At 32.7% G+C, this 19,077-nt stretch overlaps 1 protein-coding gene across 1 annotated transcript; it reads right to left on the minus strand.

Moving 5' to 3' along the window:
• Positions 1 to 2,168: 2,168 nt before the first annotated feature.
• On the minus strand, positions 2,169 to 18,849 carry LOC122015345 (AT-rich interactive domain-containing protein 6-like). Its single transcript, XM_042572184.1, has 13 exons — positions 18,593 to 18,849; positions 17,002 to 17,995; positions 16,874 to 16,913; positions 10,852 to 10,904; positions 10,189 to 10,234; positions 8,055 to 8,147; positions 4,767 to 4,889; positions 4,667 to 4,706; positions 4,507 to 4,585; positions 3,363 to 3,429; positions 3,164 to 3,214; positions 2,957 to 3,049; positions 2,169 to 2,662 (listed from the first exon to the last, which is right to left on the minus strand). The coding sequence occupies exons 2-13, from the start codon at positions 17,979 to 17,981 to the stop codon at positions 2,558 to 2,560; spliced, it is 1,770 nt and encodes a 589-aa protein (XP_042428118.1). The 5' UTR covers positions 17,982 to 17,995; positions 18,593 to 18,849; the 3' UTR covers positions 2,169 to 2,557.
• Positions 18,850 to 19,077: the final 228 nt, after the last annotated feature.

Here is a 19,077-nt window from a genome sequence, read left to right on the forward strand (position 1 = left end):
AAACGTTAATTTGATACACTATATTGAGAGTAGTGAGTTTTTGAACATAAATGCATCCAAAAAATCTAATTCGTGTTTAAAAAATACTGCTCTCAACTATTTAGTCAAATTAATATTTGAGAGCATGGATATAGTCATAAGAACTAGACAAACTTATAGGGCCTAGTTTTACATCATTTTAAGCCCTCTAGGTTTATCAATCGTTTTTTACTGAATAAACCTATAAAGTTTCAGTCAAGATCGATTGATGAATCTAAAAAGCTTGGAATGACGTGAAACTATGTCTTATGAGTTTGTCTAATTCTTTTGATTATATTCATATCTTCAAATATCAATTTGACCCAATATATCTAGAGCAGTGATTTTTTAAACATAAATTAGTTTTTTTTCAGATATATTCGTGTTCAAAAAAATATTGCTCTCTATAAAGTGGATCAAATTGATGTTTGAGGGCATTTATATAATCAAAAGAATTAGACGAAGACATAGAATCTGATCTCATGTCATTACGAGCTCTCTAGGTTCATCAGTTGATTTTGATTGAATTTAGTTGATATGTCTAGAGAGCTCGGAATGATAAGAAATCAGTTCATATATGTTCGTCTAGTTTTCTTGATTATATAAATACCCTTAAACATCAATTTAACTTATTATACTGAGAGTAATGATATTTTAAATATGAATTGATCAATTGATTAAATTGTTAAATTAATCAATTCAACTACTACAATTGTAGTAGTCAACTAGAAATAGTAATAGGGGTAAACATGAAATTGGGTATATAATTTGATAATTTTAAAACTAGAATATGTGATTTAAATATTTCAAAAACTTTCTTATATAGTTCGGTGAAAAGCTTTATTATAAGCAAGCATATGGGTAAATATTTTGAGGTCTTCTGATGGTTTTAAAAAAATAGATATTTTGTTCATTTTATTAAAACAGATGAAGTTGACATCTTAATGACTCCTTCAGAATATCCTCATACTCTTTAGAAAGAGATAAATTATCAAGACATTAGTCCTAATAGAACGATTTTTTATATAGAAAAGTTAGAGACACCCAATTAAATATTTTACATCTGTTAAAAATTAATTTTAAGATTTATTGGAATCACTACCCATACATATATCAATTTCGTCAATCTGTGAACACCTTTTTATTCTAGAATGGATAAGTATATGTACCCATGAGACAAGCAGATAGTCATTGAATAGGGTATTGTCACCATACGGTTTAGGAGTCAATTTATGGTAGCAAAATAATTACTAGGTTTTTACCCTCCCGTTCAATAATCACTGTGATAAAATCATCCATCATTTATCCCTCTCTCTATAAATGACTATGAGATGAATCACATGGGACGATCAACGTATAACCTTTCTACCATCTAGGATAAGTATACTTATTGGTGACCGTACATCGTTTAATGGTTTAAACTCTAAAGAAAAGACCCCGTTAATTATTTTTGATCGATTTTACCTCGCCTGATGCTGGCATTATGCTCCATGTAATCACAATAAAGCATATTGGTTATTGATTTCCTTTTACAGATTTAAATATTTTAATCCAATGAGATTTTTTTATATATAAAAATATGAAAAAACATCTTTTTTTTATTGAAATTATCAAAGAGGCTTCTTCTAAAATTATTATCCAAAGACGTTTTCATCCCACGTCACTACATTATCTTTATTTTTTTATTATAATAATTACTAATAACAACATAAATCTGCACCATATTATAGCAATTACAAATCATCACTGTTAAAATACCACGGACAATTTATTTCTGATAAATGTTAATCAACATTATATTATAACTGAAATTATAACCGCTAATAATTACGTAGTGATTATAATTTTATAATTGGTACAACAAAATCAAAAATAAAAATAATTTCAAAACATAAAATGTACAAAAGGAAGATGAAGTAACTTTGAAAAATGAAATGTAATTTTGATAATAAATAAAAAATAAGCGTCTTATTTTATGATTTCAATAAAAAAAATAGTATAAATAAATAAGATATCATTTTGATTTTTACCTCACCGTTTTTTTTATGATGTATCCCTCATTCGAGAATGCCGATGCAACTAGAACGCCAAAATAGCACCACTAAATGCATGCAACAGAACCAGCCAATCCATTAGGTTAACACAAACTATGAAGAACATGAGAGAAATAGAGCTGACTCAAGAACCTCTAATAATCTTCTACAATGACAATCACAAATAGGACATCTGATGATGAATACAGCAACGCAATGATAATCATAACTACATTACTACATCTACGTTAGAGGAGTGACACAAAGGCAAAATCTTCACTCTTCACCTGCAGCCTATGAACCAAACTGGAGCTCGAGAAACTCCAAACACAACCCATTCCGAGTGACGACACCAGTTCGGATAGCCGAAGATTTCTCATCATTAGACTGATTTAGATGACCGGAGAATATGAACAAATGTGAAACCTGTAGTAAGCAGCCCAGTTTCTTTCATATATAAGACAGTTACATTAAGGTGATCTGAGAGGACGGCGATATCTTGAGCTTCAAGCATCTGAGAGGTCGATGGGCGCACGAACAAATAGCTGGCCGTGCAAGGTGACTACAGCAGATGTTTGATATGGGTCGATCCGAGTAGGCAGTGTTATTACCTATGAGCCATAGATCAAACACATGGATCATTGTCCATAGAAATTGTCGATTGCTCACTTAATCTTTAGGCACTGATTTGAATTTAATCTACTGTGGATAAGATATTGGGGAAATAACAACTTAAAATGAAATATATCAAAATTCTGATAAACAAAGATAAACAGGTAAATTCATCCGACCCATGATTTTTGAAACTAGGGCATGACACTAAAAACACAAATCTAGCGGCAAGGTTGACAGAAGCAAAGGTTAAGGCGAAAACAGAAAAAGCATAGAACTTAATTTATACCAACCTTTTTAAAAGGGGTCACACCCCAGGGATTATCAGGATGCTCTGGCTCACCGGATATAATCAAACGACCTGCAGGATCCGACTGAACTTGAACCTAAACACACCGAAACAAAAAGAAAAATGACTTATCACACAAAACACAAAGGATTTCAAATCAGGAAGCTCAGAAAGATGGCTGAGGAATGATGAGAAGAATGGCATCTTGTACCTCTTCACGCAAAAGTCCAGGAACTAGCGCGTAGACTTCAAAGAACTCATTCTGCAAAAATCAAAATTAGCAACAAAGAGTGCATCAAAATGGCTACTTATAAGCCATTGTTAGTTGATTCAATTATCTCTCCGTGTGAGAAAAGATCCAATAAAACTGATGATAAAGACAAGCAAACAATTACACAGCATGAACTTACATTTCTTCGTACATTTATCTTCACCCAGTCAGCAGGAGCACCTACATCAGCAACCACTACATCTCCTCTGCATAAAGAAAACCCAACATAACATCTTCTGAGTGGAGAAATAAGATTCCTTAATAGAATGACTCTGATTCAAGCAAATCAAGTCCTATTATGTTAGTCCAGAATGGATAAACTCCTATAAGAACTTTCAATTGCAAATCAATTAAACTTAGAACACTGACTCCATCAAACTCAAACAGTTGAGACAAAATCAAACGTAACACAGATTTTGTGATCACAATACACCTGTTCAATGATGGCATGGAGCCCAACCATGGTTGAATTCATCATTAACATGCCCGAGAAGCACATAGAATCATTCCCCTGAAAGTTTGCTTGTTCACAAACTTTTTTTTAATTTAAACAAAGCAATTCAGATATATTTTCTTTCCTGAAGTTATGTGAATCTTCTTTACATTTCAAAGTCTTTTAAGTTTTCTTGAGTACAGTCAACCATGAGAAGAGCCCTCTAAGCAAGATCTTTGTCAAAAGCAGGGAAACAGATATTTGTCATAAGAAAGAGGAAGAAGGGGATTGCTTTCAACTGAAGTATGAACAGGTAGCAGAAAAAACAACATCAAGGGTGTTGGCTGATGATGCCAGAGGTGATTTTTTGCATGCAAAAGAGAGACACAACAAGGGGGATTTGATCACAAAGAACAGAAGGAGACTGCTTGCAGCCATGCACAGACAAAGCAAACCGCACATGAGGAGACTACATGAGTTCTTGTATTACAGAGACAATGCACACCATGTGTCATTCTAAATAAGCTACAACTTCAATAGAGATCATTGAGGAGTTGCAGCAGGTCACTTCAAAGAACTTCAGGCAGTTTAGATGGGTCACCAGTGAAATACTTGAATCCAAGTTGTCCGGGGAAGAAAATGGTATGTCATATAAAAATTTTGAAGGATTAAAGTGAAATCAGGAATAACAGGAATCTGGAGAAATACAACATAAAATCACATTAACATGGTTGAAGCTAACTGATCAAGCACCAACATGCAAAATAAAATAAAATGCAGCAAATATATAAGGTTCTGCAATGTTAAGTACAAAGTCAGAAATAAGACCCAATTCCAAAACAAACTTAACTGGGCCTTAACAGGATCTGTCTTTGCAACTCTTCCAATCTGTTCTAGACTAGAAGAAGGCTTTCTCTTCTTCAATTTGCCTGGATAAAGTCTAGATAGATGAGTAAATCAAAGAATCTTCTTTCCTGAAGGAGAGTGGGTCTTAAGCAACAGGAACAAACCTTGTTTATCCTTTGCAGAAAACGGAGTAAAATTCTTGTCCTAAAAAGAAAAAGAGCAAGTCAGCACATGGAGGGAAAAACTAAAAAAGACAGAGAATACCTTAGCCATTGGATCCCCAGCCTCCCCAGTATCAAGTAGCCGCTCAGTATGCCATACCTGCATTGCTCGTGCTGCAGCATCCCGTTTACCTCTAACAGAACCTGATGCTTGGTTTACACCCACCTATAAGGAGATACTAGAGACATCACATCGACTAAACCATCACTGGAGAAGCATGGTAATTTTCAAAAATAAAAACTCATTTAAATGTTAGGTAATCTGAGTGATACCATCAAGTAATCAGATCTCTGGGCTAAGAATAATTTACAATAATAATATAAGAATATATCTACTAATATTTCATTGCTTAAGAAAGCTCCGAACAACAAAGAAGAGACCAGAGAGTTGTGCATGAGACAAGTGATGAAAAAGAAAATAAACAACTTCCATTAACAGAAATGAAATAATTAAAGTGGGGAAAAAATAAATGACTCCTATTAATAAATTTAATAGTTTAAGTGAAGAAAAAGAATTACATGAACATGTCACTTAATTTAAAATTACACTAATTATGAATTGATTGTCCAAAATGCAGCAATTAACCTATTAAATTATTATCCATTCAGATGGGATAGAGATATGACAACTATGATATCGCAACATTACAGTCCTCAAGTAGAACCGGTTAAGCTGGTTTGGCAAGATTTCGTCTCAATAGCTAAAACTATTGAGAATGATATCAAAACATACATCCAGTGTTAACAGTTTCCAGTGGACTAAACCAAGGAAATACTAGTTTAAATGGATTTAAGATTCAAACACGTGATTTCATTCAGATATAATGTTGAATTTGACTAGTTAATCACTTATTCCAAATGCTTGACCTAATAGCAAAGATATCAATATACAATTACCTATGATTAAAAATCTATTTAAGATTTGTCTTAAAAAGATGTATGCTTCTGTTTACTTCAAGGTGTGGATTGAAGAAGGAAAGGATTCCAAGGTGGAAAGGAAAAGGAAAGTAAATGAAAAAAAATGAATCCCACGTCCAGTGAGTTCACGGCGGTTGGTGGCCGCCTGGCTAAATCTTGCAACGAGGCAGCTCGCGGCCCCCACAATCGACCTCGCAGCGCCGCTGCGAGAGAATTGAGCAAGACCAAGGCCACAAGTTTGCGGAAGGGAAGAAGAGTTCATTCCACCCAATTTTAAAAAATACCAAAAAGTTGATTCACAAACGACTTTTTAATTCACGCGTCCATTATTTTACAATGTGTATACAGAGGAAAAAATCTTGATTTTTATGTAATACATTCTTTCTCTAGTCTACACTTCCAAGTAAACAAAAGCACTAATGTAAGTGATGCTTCATAAAAGAGCCAATAACGTATTTAATATTAATCATGTTACAAATGCATGTCAAAGTAAGAGCATATAAAAATAATATATGTTCATATTTTTATTAAAAACTCTATATGATGTAAGATTAGAAATAATACTAAAAATGAATTTATATAAAGAAAATAAGTATTAAAGTTTCTATTAACAAAAACTCTGCTTATTTGATAGATCAAGTCAACATATTTATCATAATAGTGTTGTGTTATCATCTATGTGTCCTCTTATCTGTTAACCATATTTCAGTGAGTTATGTAGGGAAGGGTTCCCATTATCATGCCTATAGCAAAAGGGCAGTGACCAATTAGGTGGATAAATTTGGCTAAAACATATATATTCGCTAGGCGCTAGTCGGACGCCAGACCAGCGCTTAGGGTACCTACGCAAGGACTAGGCACCACTAGGCGGATTCTGCGATATCAACATAAATTACATAATAAATCACATTCCATAACTCCACACTACATCAAATTTAAAATGAGTTCAAAATTATACAACTAATAAAATATCACAAATTTATTCCACTTTTTCTTCTCCATAATTTTCAACAACTTATTTTTCATCGGACACAAACTCAATATCATCATCGGACACAAACTCAAGGTTACATTTCAGGTTTTTTTTATTAAATTGGGCTTTAAATTTAAAAGCCCAAACTAACAAAAAAATCATGAAGACCCTATACTATTTCCGCGGCGCCTAGACGATTCGACCAATTAGTCGGCGCCTAGGACCGCCTAATCCTGCCTAGGGGCGCCTAATCTTGCCTAGGCTCCAAAGCTGCCTAGGTTGGCCGATTAGCATATTTTTGATGCGGTTGGTTAGCACCTAGGCCGATTTTTAGAACACTGATATACACACACAGAGCTTAACTCTATTGCGGAACAAACGTTGCGCACCCGTGAGCGCTTAGCGATCCAAGCGCTTGGATTCTAATTTTTTTTAAAAAAAATCAACATTTATTTTTAAAAAAATAACATTATACCTCGAGAGATGTAAATTTTTTTTTATCTTGAACACTAAAACCAAAGAGGGAAGTTTGAACCCTAAAGGAAAAATCTTACTGGCTTAAACCCACTATAACCCAACCCCTAAATTCTAAAATCTTAAACACTAAATACATATAATATACCCCGTGAGCATCTAATTTTTTTTTTTTTATCTTGAACACTATAACCCAAGAAGGAGACTTGAACCTTAGAGATAAAATTTTATTGACTTAAACTCATTATAGCCCAACTCCTAGATTATAAAATCTTAAACCCTAAATGCATATAATATATCCAAAAAAATAAACAAAAAACAAAAAAAAACTTTCTGATTGAATCCAAGGCACCTGGATTCAATCCAGGCGCCCTGGGTCCGTGCAGTCACGCAGCAACAAGTCCGCAGCATAGCAATTTCATATATATATATATATATATATCAGGCTCAGTCACTGAGTTCAAGCACCAAACAATTAACAACTAGTACCACAACAAGTTGCATGGCCCAAATGGATTATCCTTTCAATGAGCTCTAACCAAGGCTTTTATCAGAATGAATATTCTCAAACACTTTAGCAAAATCAATGATGTTACAAAAATTCTATAATAATCTTCTAGAAGATCTTGTTAACAAGAGAGCACAAACACGGAAAAGGACAATCATTGATCATCATTATCGAGGTAGTTCTATCTTTTTTTCTTGACTATTTATGTGGCAAAAAATGATATGACACCTAGGGAACCCAAATAGTTGGGAGTCATAGCTTGTAATAGTTGTTTTTATAATGCCAAACCTTAGTGAACAACACAGATCATTGCTCTGCATGGGAGACCTAGATTATGAATTGGGTGTAATAATGTAGCATGATTTTGAATAGCCAGGCATGAAATTGGCAAGAACAGATAGGGACAAATTTATCCAGTCAGAGTGCACTGCTTCCGGACAAGGCAAAAGTGATGGCACCTGATTGTCATCGCTGACAAAACTGGAAAGATTAATCATAGAAGTTTTGAGTTCACCAGTTTGGATCTTGTGCTTCTCATACTCAAGGAGCGCCTGCATATGGAGAAAACTCAAATAAAAGATGATGAAGAAAAAAAAAATCTCAGATGATCCATTCTAACAGAAGGAAAATGAAGTAAATAAAAATTACTGTCAATTGAAGATCAACATAGAATTCTATGATTTATGTTGATTATATGGTACATAAAACATAATAATACAACACAATCACTCTATCCTTCAGTGCCACATAGGTATGCAGGAAATATAAACCAAGGTACGCAATCTAGCATTCAGTGTAGGCATAGCTCCGCTCCACACTGATTAGTACGTCACAAATCACTCAATGTTGAGCAATTTTTTAGCACAACCCATACCACCTCGCATGAGGTGTGAAATGCAAAGTCTCTCATACAACTGTCAAAAATAATTAATGTTATCGTTTTCATTTTTTTTATTTTACAAAAATGTATTTTAATTGATGATGAAAAACACATACTAAATTATAGAAAAGTCATCAGGAGGAAAAAAAACTTAGTACTATATAAGGAACATGGGTCTCCATTTTTTGGTAAAAGGATAATTTTTTTAATGAAGCGAAATTGTTAATCATCCTCCAGCACTGCATATGTAAAATTTTAGAATGTATGGTAATCAAATGAGGAGAGAAAAGAGAGTATGCAAATTAGAAAACTGTTGAAATTCCAAAGATTATAGTGAGGATTAGAAGAATGAAGCACAAAATGTAAAAGAGAGAAGATAATCCAAATTACGAGAACAAATAAAGTAAATTTTAGTTAGGATTGTGATTCAAAGTGCAAAGCAAGATGTGCAATTTGACTCTAGAGTGCCATTATAAACTTGATAATAAAATATTAGCAGCAAGGAAATAACAGTAATGTCTTATTTCACATATTTACTAAGCCAAAATGCCTATAATTCAGAAATAAAACATATAATTTAGTCAATCACATGTCACTATATCTGCAAAAATACATCAATTAATATTGGACAATTATAACCAAGCTAACCAGGGATGGATACAAAACAATATAATATTCCATTTAGTAGCATAATAATAAATAGACTAAGTTGAGTTCATATTTTCATTCAAACCAAATATTGTGTCTATCTTGAGCTTTTCCTTGAGTTTTTTTCCTTGAGCAAATCATTTTTCTATTATTTATTTCATTTCACTGAGACTTGAAATGAATGAGCAATAAGAGACTTTCTTATCAAACGCATTTAACATAAAAAAAATCATCAAATGGAAATCAACCTAGAGATGATATAACTTCTAATTCATTCTCAATCGATTTCGAACTTATTGCCATTCTATGTATTAATGTAACAAGACTTAAACTTCTATTAGGTCATTCTATGTCTTCAACTGACAAGGTATTTTTATATGTTCCTACCAACTTTGAGATTTAATTTTTGTTTAATTATACTTCTATTATATAATATAAAATTCATCAATTTTTCTTTCTTTTATCATATATTCGCTTAATTTTTAGGATATTTAATTTCTAATTGGTTAAGATTTATTTTCAGTTGATTAGATTTAACCTTTAATACTCTTTTAATTTATAGATTCGTATAACAAGATTGGTATCACATCATATTGAATTGTATGGTATCAAACTACTCATCATGGTTATTTCACTTCCAATTCACATGTACGAACCATATCATTTTATATGTGAAATGAATCATATCTAAGGAACAAGTCATGAATTGTTCCTGATTTTAACAACTATGATCATAAGTTTCTTATTCAGTAGAAATCATACGCAAATCTTTCAATTTTTCCCTATATTTTTCACTGGTCTTATTATAAAGATTAAAAAATACAATATCTAGCTTAATGCTAACAATTACTTGTAAAACCAAAGCCGCAAACATTAGTTTACATCAATTTCATTTTGAAGTGAAAGGTTCTAATATTGAAATATAGACCAGATAAATAACCAACAATTTCATCAAGCTCATTACTCAGCCCCTAGGTAGGAAAAGCCTGATTTCAACGTAGATGGCAAAAATGTTGAGATTATATGATCACATATGATGTAAGCATTAGTTCAAATACAATTACCTTCTCATAAAAATTTCGAAATGACCAAGAAATGGTTGTACAAGTCCTGCATAAGACATTCATTAATACAGAATTGTCATCTCTTAACAAAAAAAAAACTTTTATAGGCAGTGCAGCAACAAAGAACTTAAACAAATATGTAGCTTTGTTGTCCTTGTGGGTTAGTATAACACCATTCATATTTCCTCAAAGGAAGGTCAAACAAACAAAGACATTTACATGAGGATAAATGCATCTATGCTTTTCAGCATTACCTTACATGAAAATAAATTAAAGTAGTTTAAAACAATTAAAAATAATATTCAGTTCCATTTTCTTTGGCAAAAATATTACTCAAGTGGGAAGTCATAGCTAACAGGATCATAAAAAAAAAAACTGATACTTCGAAATTGATGTTCCGTCTGTTTATTCAATTTTCCAATTTTTACTGCTGATACTGAAAAACTACAACACTCAACGAATGCTCAAAGAATTTTCTTTTCAGAACTTTACAACAGGATGCTACTTCATGTGATAACATTAGAAAAATGTGACTTTCTCATATGCAATAACATCAGTCCTCCAAATCAAACAAATAATCAGTTAATGTCTTCTAACTTATCGACCCATTAACTGTCTTGAAGTAACAAAAATGATACATGTAAAAGGTAAAGGATGTCTCACTTGGGAGGTTTAAAAGACTCTCCAACTTGACGCCAAAGCTTACATGCTGTCACCTGGCAGAAGCAGATCAACTATATCAGACCAAATTAGCAAATGAAGACTTTAATGCATTTAACAGAGTTAATTCAAAAAATCTTTGGTTCTAATTGTCTACAAGTCTATGTTATGAACCAACAGGTGTCAACATAAAATAAAGTCAGATGGAAAATAAAAAGGCTAGGTGGTGCAAAATGTGAATATATATATATTAAACAACTACATGTCTTGTTATATCAGTAGTAATATTTAAGCAGTTGAAATTGTACCATCAACATGTTTATTAACTATATAAATTTTTGACAGTTTGGCTAAGATACAATGATCATTCATTGTATTAATTTATGTTAAAACTGTATTGATATATCCCACCAAAACTTTCTAGATCACAAAAACAGATTATACAGAGCAAACAAGTCAGCAAATCCCAATAGTTAAACCTGTAATAAAAAGTAATTAAAGTTGATATGAATATTAATAGGGTGCAACCTTTCATATAATTCAGCAAGGGGATAAGAGGGAAGGCAATGGGTTGAGTATTGCAATTTTCAGTAGTACCCATACTCATTTAATTAATTGGCAATCTGACCCACTAAGTACCCCCAAAAATCTAAATGTTAAAATTTATACCCAACCCACCCTTTAATTAAGAGGATACCCATTGAGTACCAATACCTGCCATACAGTGAGTGAGTAGTTTATGAGTACCTGAATAAATGAGTATGTAACAACAATTACAGGTGATAAACCTTGTTTATTAACCAAATTACTAGTATTATAAATGGGCAAACAATTAAATTTTAAACTTTTTTTTATTATAATGCTCAAACAATTGTGCATTGCAAACTATTGCATTAGATTGTCAACCAATATCAAACAAAGACAAGACAAATGTTATAAATGGATTCATCAAACTATTGTATTAATGTTATGTTGTTCCTCACATTGTATGATCCAATGTAATGTATCAGGAAGGATCACTACATCTCTATGAAAATTTGGATATTGTATTAAATATGCAAGAGTTTTTACAACCTTGGTTGGATAAGAACAGATAGTATAGGAATTTCGATTATCTTAGATTTGGAACCGGTTTAAAATCTCGACCTATATCAAGGTTTCGATCCCGGATTGGAAAGATACGATTTCGGAATCGTATACATAGTTTCGGTATTTCTTTAAATTTTAAATATATATATGTATATTAATTTTATTAATATTTGATTATTAAATATGCTTTATATTTTGAGATGTTGAATTTATATTTCAATATTATCTCATAAGATAATACCGATTAAATTTTTATAAAAATTATTTTAAAAAATAAGTAATTCTCAAAATTTAAAATTATAAAATCATTTGAAAAACTAAAAATAATTTGAAAATTAAAAAAATTTAATGAATTTGTAAATTTTAATTTAAAAAAATATATTTGAAATGTTTAAGAATTATATATTTTTAAACAATTTTAGATTATTTAAAAATTTTGAAATAATTTTTAATATTTTATAACTATTATTAATAATAGTTTATTTATAAAAAATGCATATTTAAAAATAATAATAATAATTAAACCAAAAAACTTTTAAAAAATGACCCGCGAAGGTCGTCGCAGTAGACCCCCACGGAGGGTTTAGGAATATATAAAATTTTATTAGAATTTTTATATATTTTAATGGGATAATTTAATTAGGTTTTTAAGAAATATGTTTGGCTGGGTTGATTGGATCCATTAAAAATAATAATATCATAGCTAAGAGATAAATAAATAAAATTTATTATATATTTTTAGAATTAAAATAAATAAAATATATAAATAATTAGATAATTTTATTAAGATTTAATTAGCCATTTGGATTATCCCTATCATAGCTAGGAGTTGATTGAGATAATAAACCTAAATTCAGTTTTAATTAAAAAAATATGACATCAATACCTCCCGCGCTGCCGCTGGGGTCGCGTGACCCCTCCAACGCAGCCGCAGGGTTTAGGCAAGCCTTTTGCGATGACCGCAAGGTTCGCGTGATGCCTCCACTACCGAGCTTGGTGCTGGGCGAAAGGAAACATTTCGCCCATTTCAACCGGCTCAATATTTCAATCCTTATTTGGAACATAAAATATCGAAACGGTCACTGGTAAAGCAATAGATGTAGTAGATTGTAGCAAAGATAATTACGCTCACCCTAGGCGCCCCTCACAGTTCGTCTCCATGTTATATGAAGAAAGGTAAATCACGGAGTCAGTTTATAGTTGACCGCCAAGTGACTAGAGGGTGGGAGGGGTATTTTTTTACCCCAAGGGCATACGCTCGCCGAAAATTAACCTCTTGCCCCATTGTAGTAAAGTTGTCGTGATTAGAAGAAGAATTAATGTTTTGGGCTTACGAGAGACAAAATAGACAGGGGGATGATAGAGAGATTAGATTGCACACAAGAAAGAGTAAAATAAAGAATAGAGCAAGTATTATTCTAGATAGTTCATTTGGCGACAAAGAATTAGGTGTAATTAAGAAGGGAGATAAGATTATAACTCTCAAGATAGTGGTAGAAAAAAACTATTAATATAATTAGCATATATGTATCTCAACTAAAATCAAATAAAGTCACCAAATAAAAAATTTAACAAACGAGAATTTTAATAGATTTAAATGGGCATGTAGGAATAAGAAATCAGAAATATAAAAAGGTACAAAAGGGTCATGATTGTAGACTAAGAATTTTTTTTTTAAAAAAAGTCATATTGGATTTCACAATAGTATATGAACTTATAATAGCTAATATGTAGGGAGCCTTGGCGCAATGGTAAAATAGCTACCACATGACCATGAGGTCAAGGATTCGAGTTGCTGAAATAATCTCTTGCAAAATACAAGGTAAAGTTGCGTACAATAGACCTAATGTAGCCTAACTTTTCCCTGGGACCCCATATTGGCGGGAGCTTCATGCACTGAACTATCCTTATATGAACTTATAATAGCTAATACGTTTTTCAATAAGAGAGAAGAATATCTATTTACGTTCAAAAGTGGAAATAATGTCGCAAATTGACTTTCTTATGAATAGGAAGAAGAATAGAAAAAATTATAAAGATTACAATGGCATCTCTAAAGAAAACTTAACCACTTATCGTAAGTTAGTGGTGTTAGATACGCACCTCAAGCATGAATCAATAGAAAGAAAACATGTATGGCTCTTATGATTAGATGGTGGAAGTTAAAGGATGGAAAATAAAACATCTTTAAAGAGAGAGTAGGAGCACAAGTGTTAAGAGAAATACATGGCGACTTAACTATGACATAGGATAAGATAACATCAAATTTGAAAACAATGACCAAGAGGGTATTCAACAAGTCAAAAAGATGACACCACTAAATAAAAAATCTTGGTAGTGAAATAAGTACAAGAGAAAGTGGGAAAAAACAAAAAGCAAGTTATTGTATAATTGTAAGAACGAAGAAAAATTTAAAAAGTTATATAGCATCCAAAAAAGATGCCAAGAAGACAGTGAGTGAAGCCATAAATGAAACTTTTAAACACTTGTATCGATAGTTTAATATAAAAGAGGGGGAATATACAATAGCTAAAGGGAGATAGAAAAAAAAAACAAAGAATCTTACTCAAATAAAATGCAATAAAGATGAATTCAATAGTATATTAATGAAGGATGGGGAAATAAACGAGTGATGATAGAGGTATTTTCATTAACTTTTTAATAAAAATTTAAGTGACCAACTTAGCTTAGAAAATTGAAGTACCAAGGGTATACAACATCAGCAACAACAACCAAGTTTTATTCCACTAACAAGAGTATAAAAATTTAAATTTTTATCGGAGATTTCAAACTTCATAAATAGAGCAAACATTAAATGTGATGCAAAATGGAAAAGTGGTTAGACTGGATGATATTCAAATACAAGAATGGAAATGTCTAGAGAAATAGAGTATTGAATAGCTTACAAAGTTATTTTGACATTGAAAATGAAGAAAATGTTCAGTACTCTAATCGTCTTGGTAAAAAAAAACCAAGGAGATATACAAAATTGTGTTAATTATAGAGGCATTAAACTAATGAGTCATACGAAGGGCAAGTTCATTATAATAAAAATATGTTGCAGCAAATGTTGCTACAACCGGTAATTTTAATATGTATATAACTACTAGTTCAAAGAGAGAAAGAAAAGTTACTACTTTATTGTACGATAACCTTTCATAAGCTCTTCCTTCGACCGTTGAGTTCATTTTAATTGTTTAATCGTTTGAGCTTAGGAAAGAGTGATAGAAAAATATTAAGGATATGAAACCAAGATAACCGAAGATAATTTAGATTCGTGACTAAAAAGTCAACGATGGAAGTTATACATTTTCTTAAACAACTGATTGAATAGTATTGAGAAAGAAGCAAGATCTATGTATGATATTCATTGACTTAGAAAAAACTTATGACAGAGATTCAAAAAAAATTATATAGAGAATTCTAGAAAAGAAAAGTATGAGATTGTAATGACAAGAGTGGAGTCCATGCACATTAATTGAAGTGTTTCCTATAATGATAGGATTACATCAATGATAGGTTCTAAGTCCATGCATTGTTGTGGATGACGAATGAAGAAGTAAATGCAAAGCTCGAATCTTGGTGGGAAACATTGGAAATAAAAGGTTTTAGGTTTAGTACATTAAAAAAATAGAATATATATAAAATCTAAATTTAATAGTAGATGTAGCAAGGTAATTGTTAAGGTAGGATAGGACGAATTACCTATAATTTAGAGCTTTGAATATTTAGGATCGGTTTTGTAAAAAAAAAAAATAGAAGGGCGGTTAATAAAAATGTATTACATATAATACAAGTAGGATAATTAAAATGGAGAAGAGTGTCAATGTTCTTTGTGATCGTGAGATACTTCTAAAGCTTAAAGGGTAATTTTACAAAATGACAGTTAGACATGCTATGTTATATTGAGTTAAATGTTAATATATGAAGCGAACACATGAGCATAGAGGTGTAGAGATGAGGCTATTAAAATAGATGTAGAGTTATACAATGATAAACAAAATGAAAAACAAAAGCATTAGAGAGAAAGTCGGAGTTGCGCCTAAAAGACACATTTAAGATGGTATAAACATGTAATTGGCATCTAATAAATGTCCTAGTTAGACTATGACAAATATGCATATTAACAAAGGAAAAAAAGAGACTAAAAAAGACTTGGTTAACAACAATAAAACAAGATAGAACTCATTTGAATATAGATGAGGATATAGTAGGAGATTGAATCCAATGGCGCAAAAGGCTTCATATAGCTAACCCCATTTAGTGGGATAAAGGTTTTTTGTTGTTGTTGTTGTATTATAATAAAATTAGTAGGATTGGCTTAGTATAGATAAGTTATTTACAATTTAAAAATTATCATAGTATTTATATATTTTTTTGTGCCTGCAAATAACTAATCTGGTCTAAGTATTTGCATATTTACCCACAAATACCAGGAGTATCAATATCCAAACCTGACTTGTCACAATATACAAATATCCAAATTTGATTCATTTATGTCAAGTATCAAGAGGTAGTAGTTTAAAACGGAGGGACTAGCATGGATGGCATTGTGCAGTTAAAAAAAATACAGTTAGGAATGAAACTAAACCTAAAAGGATCTCTTTGTTTGCTTGCTTGCTTATTCACATTCATGATAGAGTGTCTGACAATCTCAGGCATATACTTCACGAGTATGTTTTAGAATTTACTAATTAAATTCAACAAACTCAATTGTTGAATGCTTATCAAACAGATTTTTTATTCTTCCTAAAGATGAAGGAAAAAAAAAGGTTCTAAGAAATAACATAAGATGACAGTTTGATCTATGCAAGAACCAAGAGAAAAAGCTGAAAGTAACTCCTTTTTTGTGTACAAAATTATCTCTTAAGTCATAAACAGAAGTATGCTCTAGAGGCTCAGGGAGAAAACCCACTGATGAAAATAGTACACATACCTGATCATAACCACCCAATCTAGTAACTGCTCTCCATAACCTGCCATAGAAGAAAACAAAAAACACTGCTTGCAGCTTGAATGTCACAGAAACACCAAGAAACAACCAATAAAAGATGTTCAATTTACTTGAGACAATTTAGTAGTTCGCCATAAAACTTCGGTGGTTTATATTCCATGTTCCTTTCCCGGTAGAAATCCTCCAACTCCTTCACAAAAGCAGCTTGTTCTTCCTCAGAACCAGATTCATCACCATCAAAGTAGGGTACAATGGTTAATGAGGTACTAGAACCTTCTATAGCCATTGAATCCTCTACTCCCATAATTTCCTCCTTTAATGGTGTTTTGCTAGCATTATCATTGGGGTAAGGCCCCTTCATATCATTATCTATTGGTCCTGTATTATTTTGAGACAATTCTGCCAAATCCTCTTTCATTTCTACAGCCTTGAGATCTGTAGCACTTATCTTAGTTGAATCAATCTCCATGGATGTAGCAGGCATGGTAGCATCATCATCAGTTTGTCCTCTTATGGGAATTAGATCAGTTTTCATCTCAAACGGCGCACAACCAGTTTGCATCTCCAATGGTGTGCCACCAATCTTATCTGATTCTGTAACCAAATTGTTCTCTAAAGATGCCTGGAAAGATTCAGACGAAACACCATCTTTTTGATTGACTAAGAATGTATCATCAATTGCCTTCTCTAAAGGTGCGCCATCATTTTCCTTCTCTAACAGGGTATCATGAGCTTTCTCAGAATTCTCGGCCAAAATATGTTCCGCAGATGGATGGATAGTAGTGGAGTGATCAGAGGATAGCACATGGAATTGCTCGTATGTTTCATTCTTTAAAACGGTACCATCAATCTTGTCATCCACAAGGGTGCCGTTAGGTTTCTCCTCCAAGGACAAACCATTAGCCTTGTCTGATTTCTCAGCCAAATTGTGTTCTGAAGGTGGATTAACAGATCCAGAGTCAACACTCATTGTCACAGCCATTTGAGTATCTGTTTGCTTCTCCATGAGTGTGTCATCAGTTTCCTTCTCCAAGGGTGCACCATTTGACATCTTCTGAGGGCCCTTATCGCGATCCATATCTGTTTCCATAGCCAAATCAACCTCTGCAGATACATCAAAAGATTTCACGTTAGCAATAAAATAAGCTTGTTCATGCAGCAAATAGCTCTGTTTTCCACATGTTTTCCACTCCAACGAAATCAATAAGCCTCGTCATTAAGTTTAGATTTTGTGTTTTCAGCAAGCTCATTTATTACATGCTCCCGACCAGCATTAACCAACAACTCAGTCATTGGTGACGGCATAAAGGCATGTCAGCAGATAACTAGTTAACTTACAATGCAATAAAATATATTGACCATGAAATCTGTGAGAAATAGAAAAAATAACAAAACCCGAGTTTTTGATGTAACCTATAATTATCTAAAAAGAACTAATTTAGTTCTCGGGAAAAATTAAAGTCGGGATGCTCCAAAGAGAGGAACTTAGAAAAGGGAAATAATGTCCATCCACAACATATAATATCTCGGGCTCAGATGATCACAAGAATCCAACCTAATCAACTTGATTTTTTTCGATAACCATGAAAAGGCCTACGCAAAAATCAACTTTGTTCCGTGGCATAATGAACAGATAAATAACGCATCCTCAAATCCCTCAAAATTGCAACATGATCAATTCATTGATGCGACGGATCAAACCTGGAGGAACAAGGCAGTCTGGAGACGTCGGCGTGAGACTCACACCGCACCGCCGATTCTTCGGCGAAGCAGAAGCGATATTTAGGAAGAACGTGCGCCTGTAGGTCACAGAAGCGTCGGAGGAACTCCAATGGCGAGGAAGCGCTTCGATTCGCACCAAAACCCTAGGCTTCGCAAAGGAAGAGAAAGGGCAGGGAAAGGAAGGGGAAAGGAACACAAACTAACGCAAAACTCGAATCAGGAAACGGACGGGAGCCCAATTTGGGATACAAATACTATGCGTGTACTTACCGCGCGAGGCTTAGCAGTCGCCCTTGCTCAGCCGTAGGATTTATATCCAAACTGAGCCCCGAGCGTGTAGATCGAAAGAACAACCACATCGCCACCGTACCACGATCTATCCACCACCAGTTCAAGATCTTATGTTTCATATTTAACTGGTCCCTCGAGACGTTATGATAATTAAGATATATATTATCATATGT

Source organism: Zingiber officinale, chromosome 8B (genome assembly GCF_018446385.1).
Source record: "Zingiber officinale cultivar Zhangliang chromosome 8B, Zo_v1.1, whole genome shotgun sequence".
Taxonomy (NCBI): Eukaryota; Viridiplantae; Streptophyta; class Magnoliopsida; order Zingiberales; family Zingiberaceae; genus Zingiber; species Zingiber officinale.

What these genes read in the sequence shown, in the direction of transcription:
- LOC122015345 (XM_042572184.1), bottom strand. Translation starts at nt 17,981, where the DNA reads ATGGAAACAGATATGGATCGCGATAAGGGCCCTCAGAAGATGTCAAAT. An exon ending in GAGTCTTTTAAACCTCCCAA is followed by an intron (nt 10,235 to 10,851) that starts GTGAGACATCCT and finishes TGTCTTATGCAG; the next exon opens with GACTTGTACAACCATTTCTT. An exon ending in CTGGACTTTTGCGTGAAGAG is followed by an intron (nt 3,050 to 3,163) that starts GTACAAGATGCC and finishes CGGTGTGTTTAG; the next exon opens with GTTCAAGTTCAGTCGGATCC.